A 17,622-nucleotide genomic window follows, 5' to 3' on the forward strand; every position below is an offset into this window, starting at 1 on the left:
GACCACGTCACGTAGACCCTTGTCCTGCACAGTCCCAGTACTCAGTGTTAACGAATGTTGAAGAAGTAACTGCTTCCTTTATGAACTGACTAATAAGTAGGAATAAAAAGCCACTCATATACATGTTTTTAAAATTCTGATGTCATTTATTGGCACAAAAATTATTCAGATACAACATGGTGTCTAGACATGGCTACACTTTATATTTTGTGCATTTAGTTTAATATTTCTTTTGCTCCTAATTCCCAACATGTACTAGACCATCCCCCTCTGTGTCAGCACCTCCATGACAGCATTCCTGTATTCCAAGGCCTTGCTCTAAACACAGAGCGTTCAGACCTCACTGAAAACATCCCAGAACCATGCTGGGGGAGGCCAGTGTGGGCCTCCTACTGCTCTGTGATCCGCTCCGTGTATCTGCTCAGCCGAGGCTGCCCGGCGATCTGAAGAAACTCCCCTCCGAGTGGCTCCAGTCTTGAAGTGTGTACGGTGCAGCATCACGGGTGAGGCAGAAGGCAGACCTTTTCCATCCATTTTGGCCCATCGTGCAAGGGTTGTTGCTGCCGTCCATGGACCAGTGAGGTAATGAGATGGGTGAAGGTGACCAAGTCAACTTCTCCTGCTTCCTTACAGTTCAGAACCCTAATCCGTGTCCTCCAGGACCTGAGGCTTCATGACTGTGCTGAGTTTGCTGTGTCCATGTCGAGAGCATCGACTAGGCCATTCTTCTGTCAGCAAACGCTTATGAGTTCTTCTGTGAGTTAAGTCAAAACCCGTATTTCTAAAGTTATGAAATCTTCTGTTCCCCAAAATCAATGGCTTGATTTCTGTAGTATCACTGCGTTTACTGTCCTGGGAACCAAATCAAGCCTTGTGTTTCTGACAATATATTCTTCAACAGCAGCTAGAAAGTTGGTTCAAACCAACTTTTAATATACAGTAGTTCTTTTCATTTACATTTCAAAATATTTAACAGAGCTGAACTTTCTCACCATGGCTTCAGTTTAGTGGAAGCGTATACCAAAGTACAAAAGCCTCAAGAGAAATGCTGTGGGCATGTCTGGGCCTCTAGTTACCAGAAAGGACACCTAAGAAGACAGAGAGAAAAGGAGTATTTTAATAATTTGGGCTTCTTCAAAGCTTTACGTGGATACATTGAAAATGGAAAGAGCAAGGTCTGACAACCCCTGGGACGTTCCCTGAGATCTTTCACACCGAATTGTGCAGGACACGCTCATAATTTCCAGTCCAGGGCTGACGCCTGCTGTGGTCCCAGAAGGGCGCCTCCCCGCCATCCTCTCTCTCAAGTTTCTACCTTTAAGCGTGCCTCAGGCGATTAATCAAAGCAGACCCCAGAGTGGTCCTTGAGGTTACAATCCTGGATGATAAATTTGCCCTTTCATCTCCTTCTGTCTCTGCTTTGGTTTCTTCTCCTACCCTTCCCGTATCTCTGAATCGACAGCAAAAATCCCAAAAGAACCCCCCCACCCCGAATAAGGGGGCCTCACCTATTCTTCTAAACCAATATAAAATGTAATTTTAATTTATTTTGGTGTTTGCCTTCCAAATGCACATCCGCATTTCTCCATTTTCTCCTTTTTGGAACAATGAGCACAGAGAATACAAACTTTTTTTAAAAGAGATTTGAAACACGATTTCCCTTTATGGATACTGCCCCCCCACCCCCGCCCAAATCTTTTTCTGTGACTCTGGGTTTGGGGCACAGGGTGGGGTCCTGATTGCTTATCTGAACAGAGGTGCTTTGACAGGCCACTCACCAGCCGATGTAGCACTGGCAGAGGTTTTCATGGGATGTTGCTTGTTTGATGAGCAGCTCAACTTGTGTTGGGACATCCAACGTTTCATCGTGAGAGAAGTCCCGACCTAGGACGTGAGAAACAGAAGCATCCAGTCTGCACCCGGTTATTCCTCGTTGCCCCGTTTGGCTTACCTGTCCCCGCAGCCCAAATCAGTTCCCCCTCATACATGAATATAAAGGCTAGACAATAGTTGGATTTTAAATTCTCCTCCACGTGACCTGGATAACACCAGTCTCCTCTTAATACATACTCGGTTCTGGAGGGTAAAGTCCTACGGTCGGCTGAGTTCAGGAGTGGCGAAGATCTGGCCGATGGGCTTATGAAGACTCCTCCTTCTAGTCCATAATCATCCCTGAGTTCGGCAAGTGGCCGAGGAACCCGGTTCTTTTCGATCCTTCTAGCCTCCCCTTCGAGTCTTTCCTCCCGCAGGGCCGCCTGCTTTCATCACATTCATACTCTCCCACCTCACTCAGGCACTGAGCGCTGCCTGGCCGGCCTGTGCTGCTTCTCTGGCAGCGCGCCTTCCCATCTCCGCGAGGGCCACTCCAAGTCCTCTGCTCTCCCTGAACGTCCCAGCCTCTCCTCTGGCTCCTCGCCCTCACCAGCGCCCTCATGTCCCCCTCTGCGATTTAATGGACTTGCCAAATGCACAGTGTGCCGGGCGTGCTCAAGGCGCTGGCTTCCTCTCCTTCCTTCCTGTTACCCACAGAGCCGCCCCTCCTCCCATTTAAGGCCGAGATCACCTGCACTTTGCTCCACCGCCTGCTGCTTCCTTAGGAGCCTTACATCGATTCTCCTGCCTCTCACTCATATCTGCAAACTCTCCCCCTCACGTTCTCACTTTTTTTGTAAACGCGTTCCTCTCCTACTGAAGGAAAAAACAGCCTCTCCAACTGCTCCTTCTCCAGCTTCATCCTCTCTCCTCCCTGCACAGCCAAACTTCTCAAGAGTTTTCAAACTTGTCTCCATTCCCTCGCTTCTCTCTCTCACTTCACATTCTCTTCAATTGCTTTAGTCTGGCTGTCAGGCTCATCACAGCTCTCAGAAGGTCACCAGAGACTTGGAGCCACACTTGATCCCGCCCCACCCCTCATGCCCCACCATCAATCCTCTGGCTTTAACCTTCTAAATGGCTCCTGAATCCACCTCCGCTGCCACCCTTGTCTAATCAACTGTCCAGCCTGCACGACTGTGGCAACTGCTTCCTCCCCTGAGCCCCTGCTCCACCCGTAGCCAGAGCAGGCAGGATGTCACAATGCAAACCCGCCCAGGCCCCCCAACCCCTTAAAACCTTTCAGTGGTTTCCCACTGCCCATAAGACATAGGATAAAAATATAAGGTCCTGTATGATCTGGCCCTGGCCTACCCAGAGTCAAAACATTTTGCATTGTGCTCCTCCCACCTTTCTCCGGGGCAGTTAAGACTGGCAGGCTTTCGGACCTTTTTTCTTGCTATGCTCCCTCCTTTACCTGGAACAATCTGCCCTAATCAACTCCTCTTTCAGATTTTAAGCTCATGGGTAGTTTGCTGAGGAAAGCTTTTCCTGAACTCCTGTTACTGGCATCACAGCCCCAGTCTCTCTCTTCCACTCATAACAGTACTCCTCTTTAGATTCTAAGCCCCACGAAGGCAGGGAAGCTGCCTGTTTTTACCAACACCGTTTCTTCAGCGTCTAGCACTTGTGGGTGCTCAATAAACCAATGTGCCTTGACGACAAAGCTTACGTGCCAGGCCCTATGCTCAGTGCTGGGCCTCCCACGTCTCAGTTCATCCTCACCGCCTTCTGAGGGGTCTTTTGCCTCCCCGCCTCCCACCCCCAAGTCACACCATCTGGTTAATGTGACATGTCTCCTGTTCAAAAGTATGTGTTTCTCCCCTTCCATGTTCTCCACTCCGTAACAGCTACCTGAGCACAGATGGGCAACGAATCAAGTGGTCAGGTTTGCTCTGATATCAAGCCATGATAATAAAAAAAGTTTTGCCTGAATTTGGCTGACTCTGGACCCAACAGAACTTTACTGTTAAACTTCACTGTTAAAACAAGGTTAAGCACATTACTTAAAGAAAGTTTATTGGTCATTAGAGAATCAGAGAGGGTCCTTAACTGATGGCCTCAGAGACACTCCAGTTAGCAGCACAGGGTCAAAGTTTAGGCACCAACACCACTGGAAACTGGGCCAACCACCCACTAAAGGAGATTTTATGTCCCTCTCAAGTAAACACATACACACACTCACCAGTGAGCTTATCTCGAACTCTGTTAATAATCTGAATAGCTTTCTTATTTAGGGCCTCTGGTTTCACCAAACCGTCTCCAACTGGAATACACAAAAGTAGAAATAACAGTAAGATTGGATCATCACAACAGGTTCAATGGATGCCCCTGTTTTCTCAAATATTCACTTTGTAAATGTTGAGTAATTCTTCTTCTTTGTCTAGCTTTGTCCTCAGAATATAATGAGAAATTCACAGGGTCTTTTCTGCTCAAAGGCAGTTTTGTTGCCTCCTCTTACTGACCCTCATCATGGTGCACACAGCTGCTATTTTCTTAATGAGCTAGTCACTGGTGTGATTCCTCAGAGGCTGGACTTACTGAAAGAATGAATAGATTCTGGCACTGTGGTCCCTGTTTTCTTATGGGCTGGTTCCCCAAGTTCCACACCATCCAAAATTTCTAGGAGGAAAAAAATCAGTTAGCAGAAAATTCAAACACCAAGAAGCCACTGTTTCAAGTGTTAGCTCTAATTCTTCATGTACTATATTCCCTTTAACACCTGCCCTACCTATCTCAGAGGGGAAAGGAGAGAGGAAGTGTTATGTTACTCTTTATGTATTTAAAAGTTTTTAGCGAGTTCCTGGGTGGTCTAGTGTTTAGGATTCGGTGCCTTCATTGCTGTGGCCCGGGTTCAATCCCTGGTCAGGGACCTGAGATCCCACAAGCTGCATGGCGCAGCCAAAAAAAATTGTTTTTAAATCTGCAAAGCATGAATCTGCAAACATACAGCATTAATAAACTGTTCTGACACACAGAATAGGATCACGAGTCAAAGATCCGGTAACAAAATTTGGTTGGACAAAAACTGGTAATAACTAAAGAAAACTAGCTTTCAAGGGGTCACACACATGACTGAAATGTTATTCCTTGGAGGAATTTATACATCAATTCTGGGGAGAAAAAGTCCACAAGCTTTAGGGTCACCCTCCAATGACTGTGGCCTTCAGGAGAGCAGTCTAGAATCAGAACTATGAAGTTATTTACACATTGTCCTTGGACATCACAGGCCTTCAAACTGAAGCTAGTAATAATACTACTTTTATTAATGAGTCCCTGGAACTTCATTAAAAAAAAATAAATTTATTTATTTATTTATTTATGGCTGTGTTGGGTCTTCGTTGCTGCACGCGGGCTTTCTCTAGTTGCGGCGAGCGGGGGCTACTCTTTGTTGGCGGTGTGAGGGCTTCTCACTGCAGTGGCTTCTCTTGTTGAGAAGCACGGGCTCTAGGCACACAGGCTTCGGTAGTTGGGGCTCACGGGCTCTAGAGCACAGGCTCAGTAGTTGTGGCGCATGGGCTTAGTTGCTCCGCGGCATGTGGGATCTTCCCAGGCCAGGGCTTGAATCCGTGTCCCCTGCATTGGCAGGCAGATTCTTCACCACTGCGCCACCAGGGAAGCCCCAGACATACTTTTAACTATGTTTTTACAGATAGATTAAGATTGGATAGTTTGATCAAAATTCCTGAGCTTTAGCTACCCACTCCTTCCTGAGAGGCATTAAATAAAACACACGTTAGGCGCTTGCTACTTTAAGTCATGCTTCCTAAAGGCAGTGACAAAGCTCACCCTCTTCTAGAAACACTATGGACAGAAAAGGACAGAATCTGCAACCCTTCAGGGGATGCGCCCACCTACTGACTGGCCAGCAGAGTAGGAATCTGTCCTCGTTCGTGATCGCTTGTTGCCTTTGGTATTTGCTAGGGAAAGAAATAAAGGGAGGGTTAAAAAGTGCTTCAAATTTTGACTTGAAAAAAACTTGATATATTTTCTTATAATCATAAAAATATAATTTTCCCAAAAGCTATAACCCCTAAGAGAGAAGAACCAAAGACGTATTGCTTGGGAGAAAACGGGTAGCTGTTAGCACAGGTATCCCATCCTGAGGGACACTTTATATAGTTGAGCTGGATTCAGACAATGTAAACCAGACAACAAGGTGAAAGTATGACAAGCACAGTGGAAAAGACGCCTCTTATTAGCAAACACCTTCTAAGGAGACAGGAAGAAAGAAGAGACTGAGATATTGCTGAGATACCGCAACTGCTTGCATCTCCTGTCAAAATTCCATCTGCTACTCAACATGAAACCTAAACAAAAATCATTAGAGTACTTAATTTACTCTGAAAAAGGTTTCAATTAGTATCTAAACTGATGACTGGAGTTTTCTGTCTTAGTTAATAAAAATACGTGAAATTCATTTCCAGCCACCAGAGCTGCTTTGTGAAAATGTAATGCGGTAGCCTAGTAACGAGTCTTGGGCTCCGCGCTTGAAGGGGGACAGGATTGGGAAATGGAATGTGTCAGAGTGCGGACTCCAGTTCCCAGGCACTTGCTAAGACTCACTGTCCATCAGCCTCCAGTTCAGCAAGGGGTCATAGACGAAGGCTTCCAGCACAGCCATGACGCTGTCCTTGTGCTCCCGAAGCACTTCCATCACCGTGTGGCATGTGATTCTGTAGTTGCCGTCCAGGCCCGTGACCTGCAGATGGGCCAGAGCCATTCACCACAGAGGTCACCAACACTGGCCCCTGAAGGCCTTACAACCGAAAGTCAGGCAGTCAAGAAGGCGTGTCACCTCCACTCAGGAAGACGACTTAGCCCATTACTGATGGGCCAGGCTGGGAATGTCTTCAGAGCAAAGGGTCAGGTCAGGACTGTGATTCATATGAAACAAGGTCTGGAGTAAAGGTTGGTAAGACTTTCAAAGACGGATCATTTCTAACACAATGGAAAATACCAAGAAACGACTACAGAATAACCTGGGCATTTGGGGAACTGGAGATCTAACAAGGAAGCAAGTCTGTCCTCAGAGAGGGTTGGAACTGTGTCGGTCCCACTTCAAATCAGCTCATTATCAATATCCACTCACCTCCATAGCATTGGTCAACATTCTCGTTAGTCTAAATGGAATCTTCTCTGGGAATTTCTCTCTGGTCATAGCAACCTAAGGATAATAAAGGGAAAAACCAAGTCCACTGGTTAGACTTTTCCTCAGCTGAAGCCAGGGGCAGGCAAGTGGCTTTCCTTTGCATCACCAGCACCGACTTCAATTAGAGCACAGAAAGGAAGCAGGCTTGAGTTTAGTGACGGGTCTTGTCACTGGGATCGAACAGACAACTAAAAATAAAAGAGAGAGGGTGGGGGAGAGGGAGAGGGGGAGAAATGGGGAGAGGGGGAGAGGGAGGGTGGGGAGAGAGAAAGAGAGGAAAGAGAGAGGGAGAGAAAGAGAGAAAAAAAGAAAAAGACAAGTGTGCATCACGCCCAGGCCTTTGACCAGCAGGCCATGTCAAGGATAAGGGATTCCTCCACTTAAAGAGGGTGTGTGGGGACTTCCCTGGTTAAGACTTCGCCTTCCAGTGCAGGGGGTACGGGTTTGATCCCTGGTAGGGAACTAAATCCCACATGCTTTGCGGCCAAAAAACCAAAACATCAAAAAAAAAACCCAACAGAAGCATACTGTAACAAATTCAACAAAGACTTTAAAAATGGTCCACATCAAAAAAAAAAAAAAAGAAACTTAAAAAAAAAATTATAAAGGACTTCCCTGGTGGTCCAGTGGTTAAGACTCCGCCCTTCCAATGCAGGGGGCGTGGGTTTGATTCCCTGGTCAGCGAACCAAGATTCCACGTGCCGCGCGGAGCGGCCGAAAAGAAAAAAACAAACAAACAAAGGAGGGTTGTGAACCGTGCCCCCCATCCCCCTTTTTCTGAGTCCAATTACAGCAAGTATCAAAGAGCATGGATTTCATTTATGAGACTGATTTTCTATCACCTTGGTAGGAGAGGCAGGGGTAAGGATAATGCATTTTGGGCTTAAGTTTGCCTAAGTGGTTGGAGGGGGGTGGAAAGTGATCATCCGGGAAGGTGAGGTTACGTGGTGTTCTGGAACGCGTGTTCACCTCAAAGCAGTCCCCAAAGTCAATGTGCAGGATCTTCCCGCTCAGCCGGTCCAGCATCAGGTTGGATGGGTGTCTTTGAGAAACAGAAGAGAGACCGGGGGAGGTCAAGAGAGCAGCACAGATGAACAAATCCTCAAGTCTGTGAGACTCTAGGCCAGGGGCTGGCTAACTACAGCACTCAGGCAAAATCTAGCAGCACCCCTCCAACTTTTGTAAGTAAACTTTTACTGGAACACAGCCACACTCATTTGTTTATATACTGTTTCAGGCTGCTTTTATGCTACAGCAGCAGAGATGAGTAGTTGTGACGGAGATCGTATGGCCAGCGAAGCCTAAAATATTTATTATCTGGCCCTTTACAGAAAAGGTTTGCCGACCCCTGCCCTAGGGCTCAAATGAGAATTTATCTGTGTGAATCACAAGCTGCCCCATGACACCGAGACAATTTGCTATCCCAAGGTCTTTGGTCACAGGATAAATGGTTCCTGGCAGTGCTGGCATCTCAGAGTGACAAGGTTCTATCTTCGCTACTCGGCACCTATCATAGGGTCTCATCTCCCTGAGCCCCTGAGCCAATTCAACAGGTGTTTTACTAAGTTTTTTTTTTGGATCTTAGTTCCCTGACCACGGATTGAACCGTGCCCCCTGCATTGGGAGCACGGAGTCTTAACCAGTGGACCACCAGGGAAGTCCCTCTGAGGTTTTTAAAAACAGGAATTTATTATTTCTGTGGGATAAAGTTTTTTTCACTCTCAAATAATTGCATGAAACATGATCTCAGGAGAAGAAGAGTAGACGTCGGAATACTAGTTGTTTTTGTTTTGAATTTCTGAACATTCCTAAACTACTTTTTCAGTCAGTACACTAGGATGAAATTTATTATGTAGGAATATCAGAAGGATCTACTTTGGTTGGTTTCAATTAAGGAAACAGAATTATTTATCTTAGCATGGTGGTGATTGATAAACGTTTATTGAATCAATAAAATCAACTGGATTTAATATGGGTTTTAATACATTAAACCAACCTATGGAGAAAGTAGTACCCTTGAACTATTGTTTTTCTTCTCTTTAGTTTGATGTGTTGTTCTGTTGGCATGGACAATAAATAGGGGACTAAGGTTGATGCCCCAAAAAGCGCCTAAAGTACAAAATACAAATTCTTACCAAATGGTCATAAATCTCACTGGAAAACAAAATGAAGCCATTCAAGAAAACTACAATGGCTACAAAATGAAGCCATTCAAGAAGCAAGACTCAAAGAAACAAATTCACTCACCTATCGCCCAGGCCCAAAATATACCCAACCATGGACATGACTGCTAAAGAACGGGTGTAATTGGTTCTTCGATCAAACCACACCTAGAACACAGGAGCACACGTGAACCAAGGCTCTGGAAACTAACTTGTTTCAACATAATTATACCCCAATCAGTTGTTTGCTTATAGTCCATCAATAAGCAGTTAGAACGTATAAGGGAACCAAAATCACATTCATAATTACAAAGATAAACTATGCTCAGAATAAACTTAATTAGAAATGTGCAGAACTTAGATGAATAAATAAATTAAACTTTGCTTAGAAATATAAAGACTTGAGTCAGTGAAAATATCCATTTAAGGATATCCACTTAAGATTGAAAAGATGTACTATCCTCCCAGATTATTCAATACACTTAATGTAATTTCAATAAAAATTCATTGGCACGTTTTTGAGGGACCTTGACAAAATGATCCCAAAATTTATCTGGAAAAAAATTATATGTAAATAGCCAATGAGAAGAGACTTGTATTAACAGTGGGATACTTGAGGAGAAACAGGCAGAAAGATCAATGAAATAGAAATTCTAGAAAGAAATCCAAAGGCATATAAGAATTTAGTATATAATAAAAATTGACTCTTTTAAATAGTGGTGAAAGGATGGATGATTTGGTAATACTAAAATATTACTTCATCGTCTTAAAAAAATAAAATTTATGCCCTAACTTTAAATTCCAACTTGGGTTAAGGATTAAATGTAAACACAAATCTTTTTTTTCCCCTTGTGATAAGAACTTATGTAATTTACTCTCTTAACATCTTTTATATTTATCATACAGCAGTATCATATCACATCACAAATCTTATAATTAGTACAAGAAAAGGTAAGTAATCTTGAGGTGGAGACTTTCTAAATATAAAGCCAAAGGTAGACTTTAAAGAAAAGGATGAAAAATCTATTAACTTCTAACATTTAAAAATGCACATCAAAACCAAAACAAAAATTTCAAACTGAGAAACATACTGTTAACAAAACTGAAAAACCAAATAAATAGGAAATTTATAATACATATGAAAAAGATTTAACAGCCTTAAATAAAATACTATCGTAAAGCAATGGTTGAAACTTGAAACTACTAACTACTGCTAGACTGCATGGCTCGCCCATTCAGTTTCTGCTCTAAAAGACTGCCCATCATCCACAGCTAATCATTACAGAGACTCGTCCACCAGGTGCACAGGAACAAACAAGAAAACCACTCCTGACCCGAGGGGGTGCACCAAAGGGCAGTGGCACGAGTGGAGTGGGGTGGGGTGGGGTGGGGTGGGGTGCCGTACCTCGGAGCTGGGGCTCTTCAGCCACAGCAGCCTGGCCAGGTCGTCCCCAGCTGTGTTGTTGACGGCGTGCTCAAACACCTCGACCTTCTGCATCAGAGTCAGGTGGTCGTAGTCTGGAGCCATCTGCACCAGGACACAAGGGCTCTGAGGGGCGGCCTGAGATAGGCAACCCAGGAAGAAACAAGCCTCCGTGGCCAGGCGGGGCTGGGTTCTAATTTCCCCACCACCGCCAAAAGGAGAAGGGAAACAAAGAAAAGCAGTGGCCACTCTAACCCAATGACCACAGGAAGTGCCAGGGCTAAGGGTAAAACGGGCCTTGCCTCAGTGCCAGGCTACCGGTATGAACGAGAACACTGAAAGGTTCACGGTTTTGGGCAACAAACAATTCTCGTTCTCCTCACTCACACACCTACTAAGCATTATTTCCCCATATGGCCAGTCAGTGCTCTGTATACATTATTAGTATTCAGTAGATACATGTTGCCTGATACATAATGCTGTCCAGTCTCACGGAGGGTGGTGGAAACCTAATTTCTGGGCTTTAGGGTCCTTCTGTTTCTTAGAGAAGGTTATCTGCTTTAGGACTCACATCATTAATCCTTTGTCAACAGCTAATTCCCTCAAACAGATTTTTCAGTGGTGGACACGTATAGGAGAACGAGAAAAGCAGCTTTGTGCAGATTCCCTGACTGGTGAGTTTTGCCTCCGAGACACTGAAGGGTTGGGCCTGGCAGACTCATCACATACCCGCAGCATGATGCGATGCTCGATGTTGAGAAGGATCTTCTTTTTCTCCCTGTAGTCCCGGATGAGGGCGTGCAGCGTGTCACAGTGGGGGACCCAGCCGATGAGGCCCGAATTGGTTGATAAGGGAATGACAGCATATCTCTGGATGCTAAAACCCATGAGGAAGCAGGGTCACTGAGCAGAAAACAGAGTAGAACCTTTTTTTTTTTTTTTTTTTTTTGTGGTATGCGGGCCTCTCACTGTTGTGGCATCTCCGGTTGCGGAGCACAGGCTCCAGACACGCAGGCTCAGTGGCCATGGCTCACGGGCCCAGCCACTCCACAGCACGTGGGATCCTCCTGGATCGGGGTGCAAACCCGTGTCCCCTGCATCGGCAGGCGGACTCTCAACCACTGTGCCACCGGGGAAGCCCCAGAGTAGAACTTTGATCCACTCATGGCACATGCAAACTGGTTTGAATGAACCCGCCGGCACAGGGCTATTGTGGGGTGTGTGATGAGGGACGTTTGTGAAGGATAACGCATCACACAGAGTCAGGGGGCTGACGGTGTGAAGGCACCATCAGCCTTCCCAAGCTGTCTAACAAACTCACTCCTTTGGGGGAACAATCCCGTGATTATTTCTAAGCCTAAAATAACCTCCCCACTTAATATCTTTGTTCTTTTTTTTTTTTTTTTTTTTTGCGGTACGCGGGCCCCTCACTGTTGTGGCCTCTCCCGTTGCGGAGCACAGGCTCCGGACGCGCAGGCTCAGCAGCCATGGCTCCCGGGCCCAGCCGCTCCGCGGCATGTGGGATCCTCCTGGACCGGGGCACGAACCCGTGTCCCCTGCATTGGCAGGCGGACTCTCAACCACTGCGCCACCAGGGAAGCCCCATATCTATGTTCTTAACAGAAAGAGGAGTAAGAGAAGACTGAGGACAGGAAGGGCTTGGCAGGGCTGTCATCCTGTAAGGGTAGAACACATTGAATTTGTGGAATCTCCAGTCTAAAGGCCACAAAGTGTTCCTTTCTGAATCCTCTGGAGGTTATCAAAGGCATTTCCCATGAGAACAGTCTAAAAACCTGGAGAATTTTTCTCTTTGACACCTTGGCTATCGATGACTTCCTGTCAGGTATGTAATTATTTATTTGGCAAAGGTACATGACTACCTGGAGAGATGTTAAGAAATAACTAGAAGATTTCTCGGCATCCTGAATACCTGAGGTTTTTCCGAAGAGATGTTGGGTCATTGGCCAGAAGGGTGTTGACCAGGCCGAAGAGCTGCATCACTCGCTCGTCCTGCCGCAGATCTTCATGGCCCTTCAGGAGGAAGACAAACTCGTGCCCATTGCTGCCTGTAAAGAATGGGGGGAGCAGTCAGCGAGGATCAGAGGGTCTCAATCCCACTGGCTGGTGGACCACCACTGCATTCACAAGTCTGTGGACACATAACTTACCCAGTCATACTGTCCCTACAAAGAGAAGAAACACTCCCTAGAACGGATGAAAAGAATGGCCCTCCTGTTAATGGTCCGCCAATGAGATGTTCAAATCAACATAAGTAAAATTTTTAAAAAACTGTCTTCGAGGGCCAGGAACAAGTCTGCACAAAGATGGTCACTCTACATGTCCCCTCCCCAACCCACTTTCTGTCCTTCTCTGTCCTGCTCTGACCCGAGAAGCCTGACTCCTAGAGACCACATCCCCTGGGCTCCCCTGTGTGCTTGGCCAATGGGGGCAGTGGCGGGAGGTTAGAGGGTGGGAAGAGGGAGAGGTCAGGGTACTTGCCCCTGACAACTGGCCAGGCTACGGTTCTGGAAATAGCTCCCTCCCACTGTCCGAGCCACGGCTTCTAGGGGACGGCCTCTCTTTCCAGGTTACAGCCCTTGGCGGGCTCTGTGCCCTCTTCATGCTGGAGGTTAGGGGTGAGGACTAACTTCACACTACCGGCTCTCTTAACTCAGCCACTCCTCCGAAAACAGTCCTTTGGTAAAGTCTCTTTAATTAGACGCTGCTGAAAGCTGACCAACACGTGTTTTAGTATTAGAAAAGGCCAGCCCACGGAGAGACAATAACCCGTGGACCACCATTTGCTGCTGCCGGTGAATAATCACTGTTTAGAAAACACAATCACTGTTAAAGGCAAGAAAGCTGAGAGTGTCAGCAGAGCACTCAGGCCTCCCGAAACCACACCCCCTAGGTAACGAACCTCACTGTCTGAACTGAGTTCTACTTCCGTCTGTTCACTTTACACAGCAATTCCCACAAAGAGAGAATGTGAGAGTAAACAGGGACACTCAAGCCCGGTGCCCTTCCTTCGACGTGGCCTGTCACCTGCCGTGCTTGCATCCGGGGCCTCCTTCTTGCCTCATCAGCTCCCTGACAGCTGCCCACCCACCCATGCTCCACATCGCAGGCCTTCACAGCTCCCTTCCACCTGTTCTGGGGGTGGGGGGGAGTGTTATGCTTCACTTAAGTAAGCACAGCTGTATGAATCAACGAGGGGTCCCAGGGAGGAGACAGTAAAGGAGAAACCCACTTTTCCCTACTCGGCTCTCAATAAACGGGAGAAAGATTAGTCATGTGGACAGCGAGCAGTCGTTTCAGGAGAGGGGAGGGGTCTGCCAGGGTGGGAGGGAGACTTGGGTCCTTACCCGAGTCTCGGGTCTGCACGACGGTCCTTACCCATAAGCGTCAACTTCCGGGGCCTCTGCTTGGATGTGATGACTTGTAGAGATGGTGCAATGGACTGAATGCGAATGATCGGCTGGTTGGGGTCATATGTTCCCGGCACAGCCAATTCCAGGTCCCGGCACATCAGAAGTTTTGGGGACACGTATTGCAGCTCTAAGGATGTGAGCTGTGAATAATTACCACAGGGTTTAGTTTTCTGCCTCAGGGAGGAATTTAAATGCCATTTAAGTATTTTTCAATGGGTTGCTAATAGCGATGACTTGTCCCTTGTCTGCAGGTAGAAGTGGAACCAGGTGCTGGGGGGTTAGTGTTAGAATGTTCACGGACAATAAAACAGAAAGGACTATAATGACCGTTAACCCTGCTGGAGCCTCAAGATCCTACCTGAGGCAGCTGCTTTGAGATTCGTCTGAACACGTGGTAATAGAGGTCCCAGGCTTGGGTGAGGTCCTTGACATTCCCTGATTTCATGTACTTCCTGCACCACTCTTGGGCCTCCATTAAATCTCGACCATACGCCTGAGAGGGAATGCAGGGGAAATTTGCAAGTTGTCATTTGTGTTGACTAAGCCACAAGGCTGAGTCCCCAGGCAGACAGCAGAACTCCTCGGGAGCGCACCCTGGCCAGAAGGCACTGGCCTGGATCGCTCAGCAGGGAAGCTCGGCAGTATTCCAGCCCCAAAGTCCCAACCTCAGAATGGCTTCTCAGGTAAAGTAAGTTCGGAAGACAGACGAGATGGCCTCGTGAGGAATCCCATAGTTTTCCCATTAAAGTTTTGGGAGAGTTCTTGTAACTTAGTGACAAATAAATTTCTGATGTTTTACATCCTATGACCTCCCTCCATCAGAATACATTTTCTTCAAGTCAGTAAAGAGGTTAGAGGGAAAGGCGTCTGCAAAAGGCTCTGGAGTCCCGTCAGTTGACGCTTTTTCATTCCATACCTGGTTAAAGGATGTTTCCTTCAGAGTCTGGGGTCCCCGCTCCATCATAGCATGCAGGGGCTCCAGCACCTCGAACATGCCTTTCACGTTCCTCTCCCCAAAGTACAAGCGAGATGCCTCTTCCAGGCCTTCGTGCCACATCTCATGCCAGAGAATGGCCACTCGGATCAGCTCCTCACTCACCTGGGTCAGAAAGGGGAAGGAGGGAAGCACCAAGGATAAGCTGAGCTCAGGAAGGCCTGTCTCGGAGAAACAGAAGGTACTCCATCTGGCAGCCAGAGGGAGTACGCAGCCCTGTCATGAGGAAGAAAGACAATCTCACTCAAGACCTCTGCTCGGTGACCAGAGGCCCTGAAATCTGCCCCGGCCCTGACTCACCATCATGGCCTGTTGTACCAAGGTGTTACTGTGCTCGCACATGTTCTTCAGAATCTTGTTGGCCGCATTGTGACGGGCCGTGGTGGTAGACTTAGAAGCCACCGTCAGCGGGTAGATGAGGGCCTGAAGCAAACACAGAAGGAACATCTCCAAACTCGTGTGAAAGGAGGATGACAAGAAGATGATACCGACACTCATCTGAGTCTACCAGGCAGGGGCTATACGATCTTGGCGGGGGTTCCTTCTTTCCTGGAAGGGCCCTGGGTCCCAGAGCCTGCCAGCTAGGCAGGCCCTCCCGGGGGCAGGACAGGACACTTAGCTCCCAGTTGCACTCGCATCTCTAGAGCAGCTTTAGGAAAGGCTGACCACCAAATCAGAAGGTCAGCAGTTAGATGAGAAACTGCCCCGGGTCTCCACGTACCTGGGGGTGGTACCGACCAATGTCTGTGAGAAGCTGGTGAATGAGACGTCCCACCAAGGGCCTCGGCGTATCAATTCTCGCAATGAGCTGAGGTATAACCTGATATTCAGAAAGACACAGTGTGCAGCATGAGATGTGGAAACAACTCCAGTTATTCTTCTGAGCCACGAACAGCTCTTATGACTTGTTTGGTAGATGCTGTTGGGCTTGGAAATGGTTCATTCTCTTCAGTTCTCTAAAAGGAACTGAAGAAAATATGGAGTCTTGACCTTGGGGTCGATCCCTACTTCCTCACCACTGTACAGCACATACTTCCTTGCTACTCTCAACAGTGTATGACTGTAAGAGGAGACAGACGAGGAGCAAAATCTGACCCATCCCCACCTGTAACCAAGTGTCCTCCCCTGTAATCAAGTGTCCTCACCTGTAACCAAGTACCTCACCTGTAACCAAGTACCCTTACCCATGACCAATTGTCCTCACCTAAAACCAAGGAGCCTCACCTGTAACCAAGTGTCCTCACCTGTAACCAAGTACCCTCACCTGTAACCAAGTGTCAATCTGGATCGCTTTCACCCCTTCCACTAAGGCTTCATTTACATCTGGCCAGTGACCATAATCAAACCATAAGGTGAGGACTCTGGAAAAGAAAAATGAGTCATAGAAAATTTAATTTACCAGCTTTTGTCTGTTTTTTCATCTTCAAGACTCTTGGGAAGAGAAATGGCAGAATTCCAAATCAGTGGCTCTCCAATGTGTTCGGTCTTGGGACTGCTTGGGAGTGGGTGGGTGGGGATGGCCAGCGGTGCTCGGCCAAACACAGGAAGATTATTCCAAGTGAATGATTATTTAATTCCAGGTAACACAGAGGGGTCACCATGGCATCAGCTCATAACACTAACAGACGAGCCCATGGATAAGCTTTGCACGTGCAGAAAGAGCTGCCTGTAGCACAGCAGCAACTTGGAAACCTGGCACTTAGCCAGTGGAGACCCCCAAACGCAGGAGGGCTGGTCACCTAGAGCCTCTGGACTGGCTGGCCTGTTGCCATTTGTTTAGGCCTCTCAGAGTTGCCTCCAAAAGCTGAAGGAATTTCAGCGATATTGGGAGAAACAGCTGGGTTTCTTCTTCCTACATAACAAGCCACACACGGGCAGTCCTTGGGCCACTGCTCCCTCCTCTTTGCAGATTTCACCCGCACAGCTGGGGCTGGTCAGCTGCGACTCTGGGACGTGCTCATCGGGGTGGGCAGGGAAAGAGGACTTTATGTGTGACTTCTGTGACCTGCCATCCACATGGCCCACCAGGGCTTCCCTTCCTTTCCCTGATACCTGAGCGTGTCCTGGAGGTTGTTGCCTCGTGACAAAGAGATGGATCGGAAGAAGCCCTGGACAGCAGGGACGGTGTACATCAAGAGAGTTTTGGACAAATCCTGTTGGAACACACGTATGTTAGTGACACTCTTGCCTCAGCTTTCTCATCTGTAAAATGGGCATAAGAGCATACTAAATAGTATCCCCTTCAAAGAGTGGTTATGAGGATTAAAGCAGCTAATACACAGAAAGCCTTTATATCAGCACCTGGCACAGAGCAAGCATTCAGTAATGGCAACGGTGCCGTAACTGTTACTATCCTGGGCTAACAGTGGCTTCCGGAACAGGGTGGCAGAGGAGGTGGGGCTAAGGCCCTGAACATGCTGATCTCTGGGCTGGTCAGCTGCCCCAGGCCCTGAACCGACAGCCTCAGGGGAGGTGGAAGGGGAGAGAAAAAGACAGGGGATGGACTCTGCCGGGCTCTGTGCTCAGAGTGGGCCCGAAGATGTGTAGGCTGCCTTCACACCGGTGCAGAGCATTAGGAGAATGAGCTC

The 17,622-nt window shown here is 47.4% G+C and overlaps 1 protein-coding gene across 5 annotated transcripts in view; it reads right to left on the minus strand.

Annotated features, from left to right (window-relative positions):
* MTOR (mechanistic target of rapamycin kinase) overlaps positions 1-17,622 on the minus strand; it is a 116,404-nt gene continuing 98,782 nt past the window's right edge. For all 5 annotated transcript variants that reach the window (XM_079924355.1, XM_079924356.1, XM_079924357.1 and 2 more), the window contains exons 40-58: positions 17,087-17,187; positions 16,299-16,395; positions 15,756-15,854; positions 15,335-15,457; positions 14,957-15,139; positions 14,399-14,533; positions 14,006-14,180; positions 12,540-12,675; positions 11,339-11,486; positions 10,592-10,714; positions 9,272-9,354; positions 7,994-8,066; positions 6,965-7,039; positions 6,439-6,574; positions 5,727-5,792; positions 4,414-4,494; positions 4,058-4,138; positions 1,779-1,884; positions 1-1,088 (exon numbers count right to left, since the gene is read on the minus strand). In XM_079924355.1, coding sequence (XP_079780481.1) covers positions 1,073-1,088; positions 1,779-1,884; positions 4,058-4,138; positions 4,414-4,494; positions 5,727-5,792; positions 6,439-6,574; positions 6,965-7,039; positions 7,994-8,066; positions 9,272-9,354; positions 10,592-10,714; positions 11,339-11,486; positions 12,540-12,675; positions 14,006-14,180; positions 14,399-14,533; positions 14,957-15,139; positions 15,335-15,457; positions 15,756-15,854; positions 16,299-16,395; positions 17,087-17,187 — 2,037 coding nt within the window. In that variant the 3' untranslated portion in view covers positions 1-1,072. The remainder of the gene's footprint in view (positions 1,089-1,778; positions 1,885-4,057; positions 4,139-4,413; positions 4,495-5,726; positions 5,793-6,438; positions 6,575-6,964; positions 7,040-7,993; positions 8,067-9,271; positions 9,355-10,591; positions 10,715-11,338; positions 11,487-12,539; positions 12,676-14,005; positions 14,181-14,398; positions 14,534-14,956; positions 15,140-15,334; positions 15,458-15,755; positions 15,855-16,298; positions 16,396-17,086; positions 17,188-17,622) is intronic.

This window comes from Stenella coeruleoalba, assembly GCF_951394435.1.
Source record: "Stenella coeruleoalba genome assembly, chromosome: 1".
Taxonomy (NCBI): domain Eukaryota; kingdom Metazoa; phylum Chordata; class Mammalia; order Artiodactyla; family Delphinidae; genus Stenella; species Stenella coeruleoalba.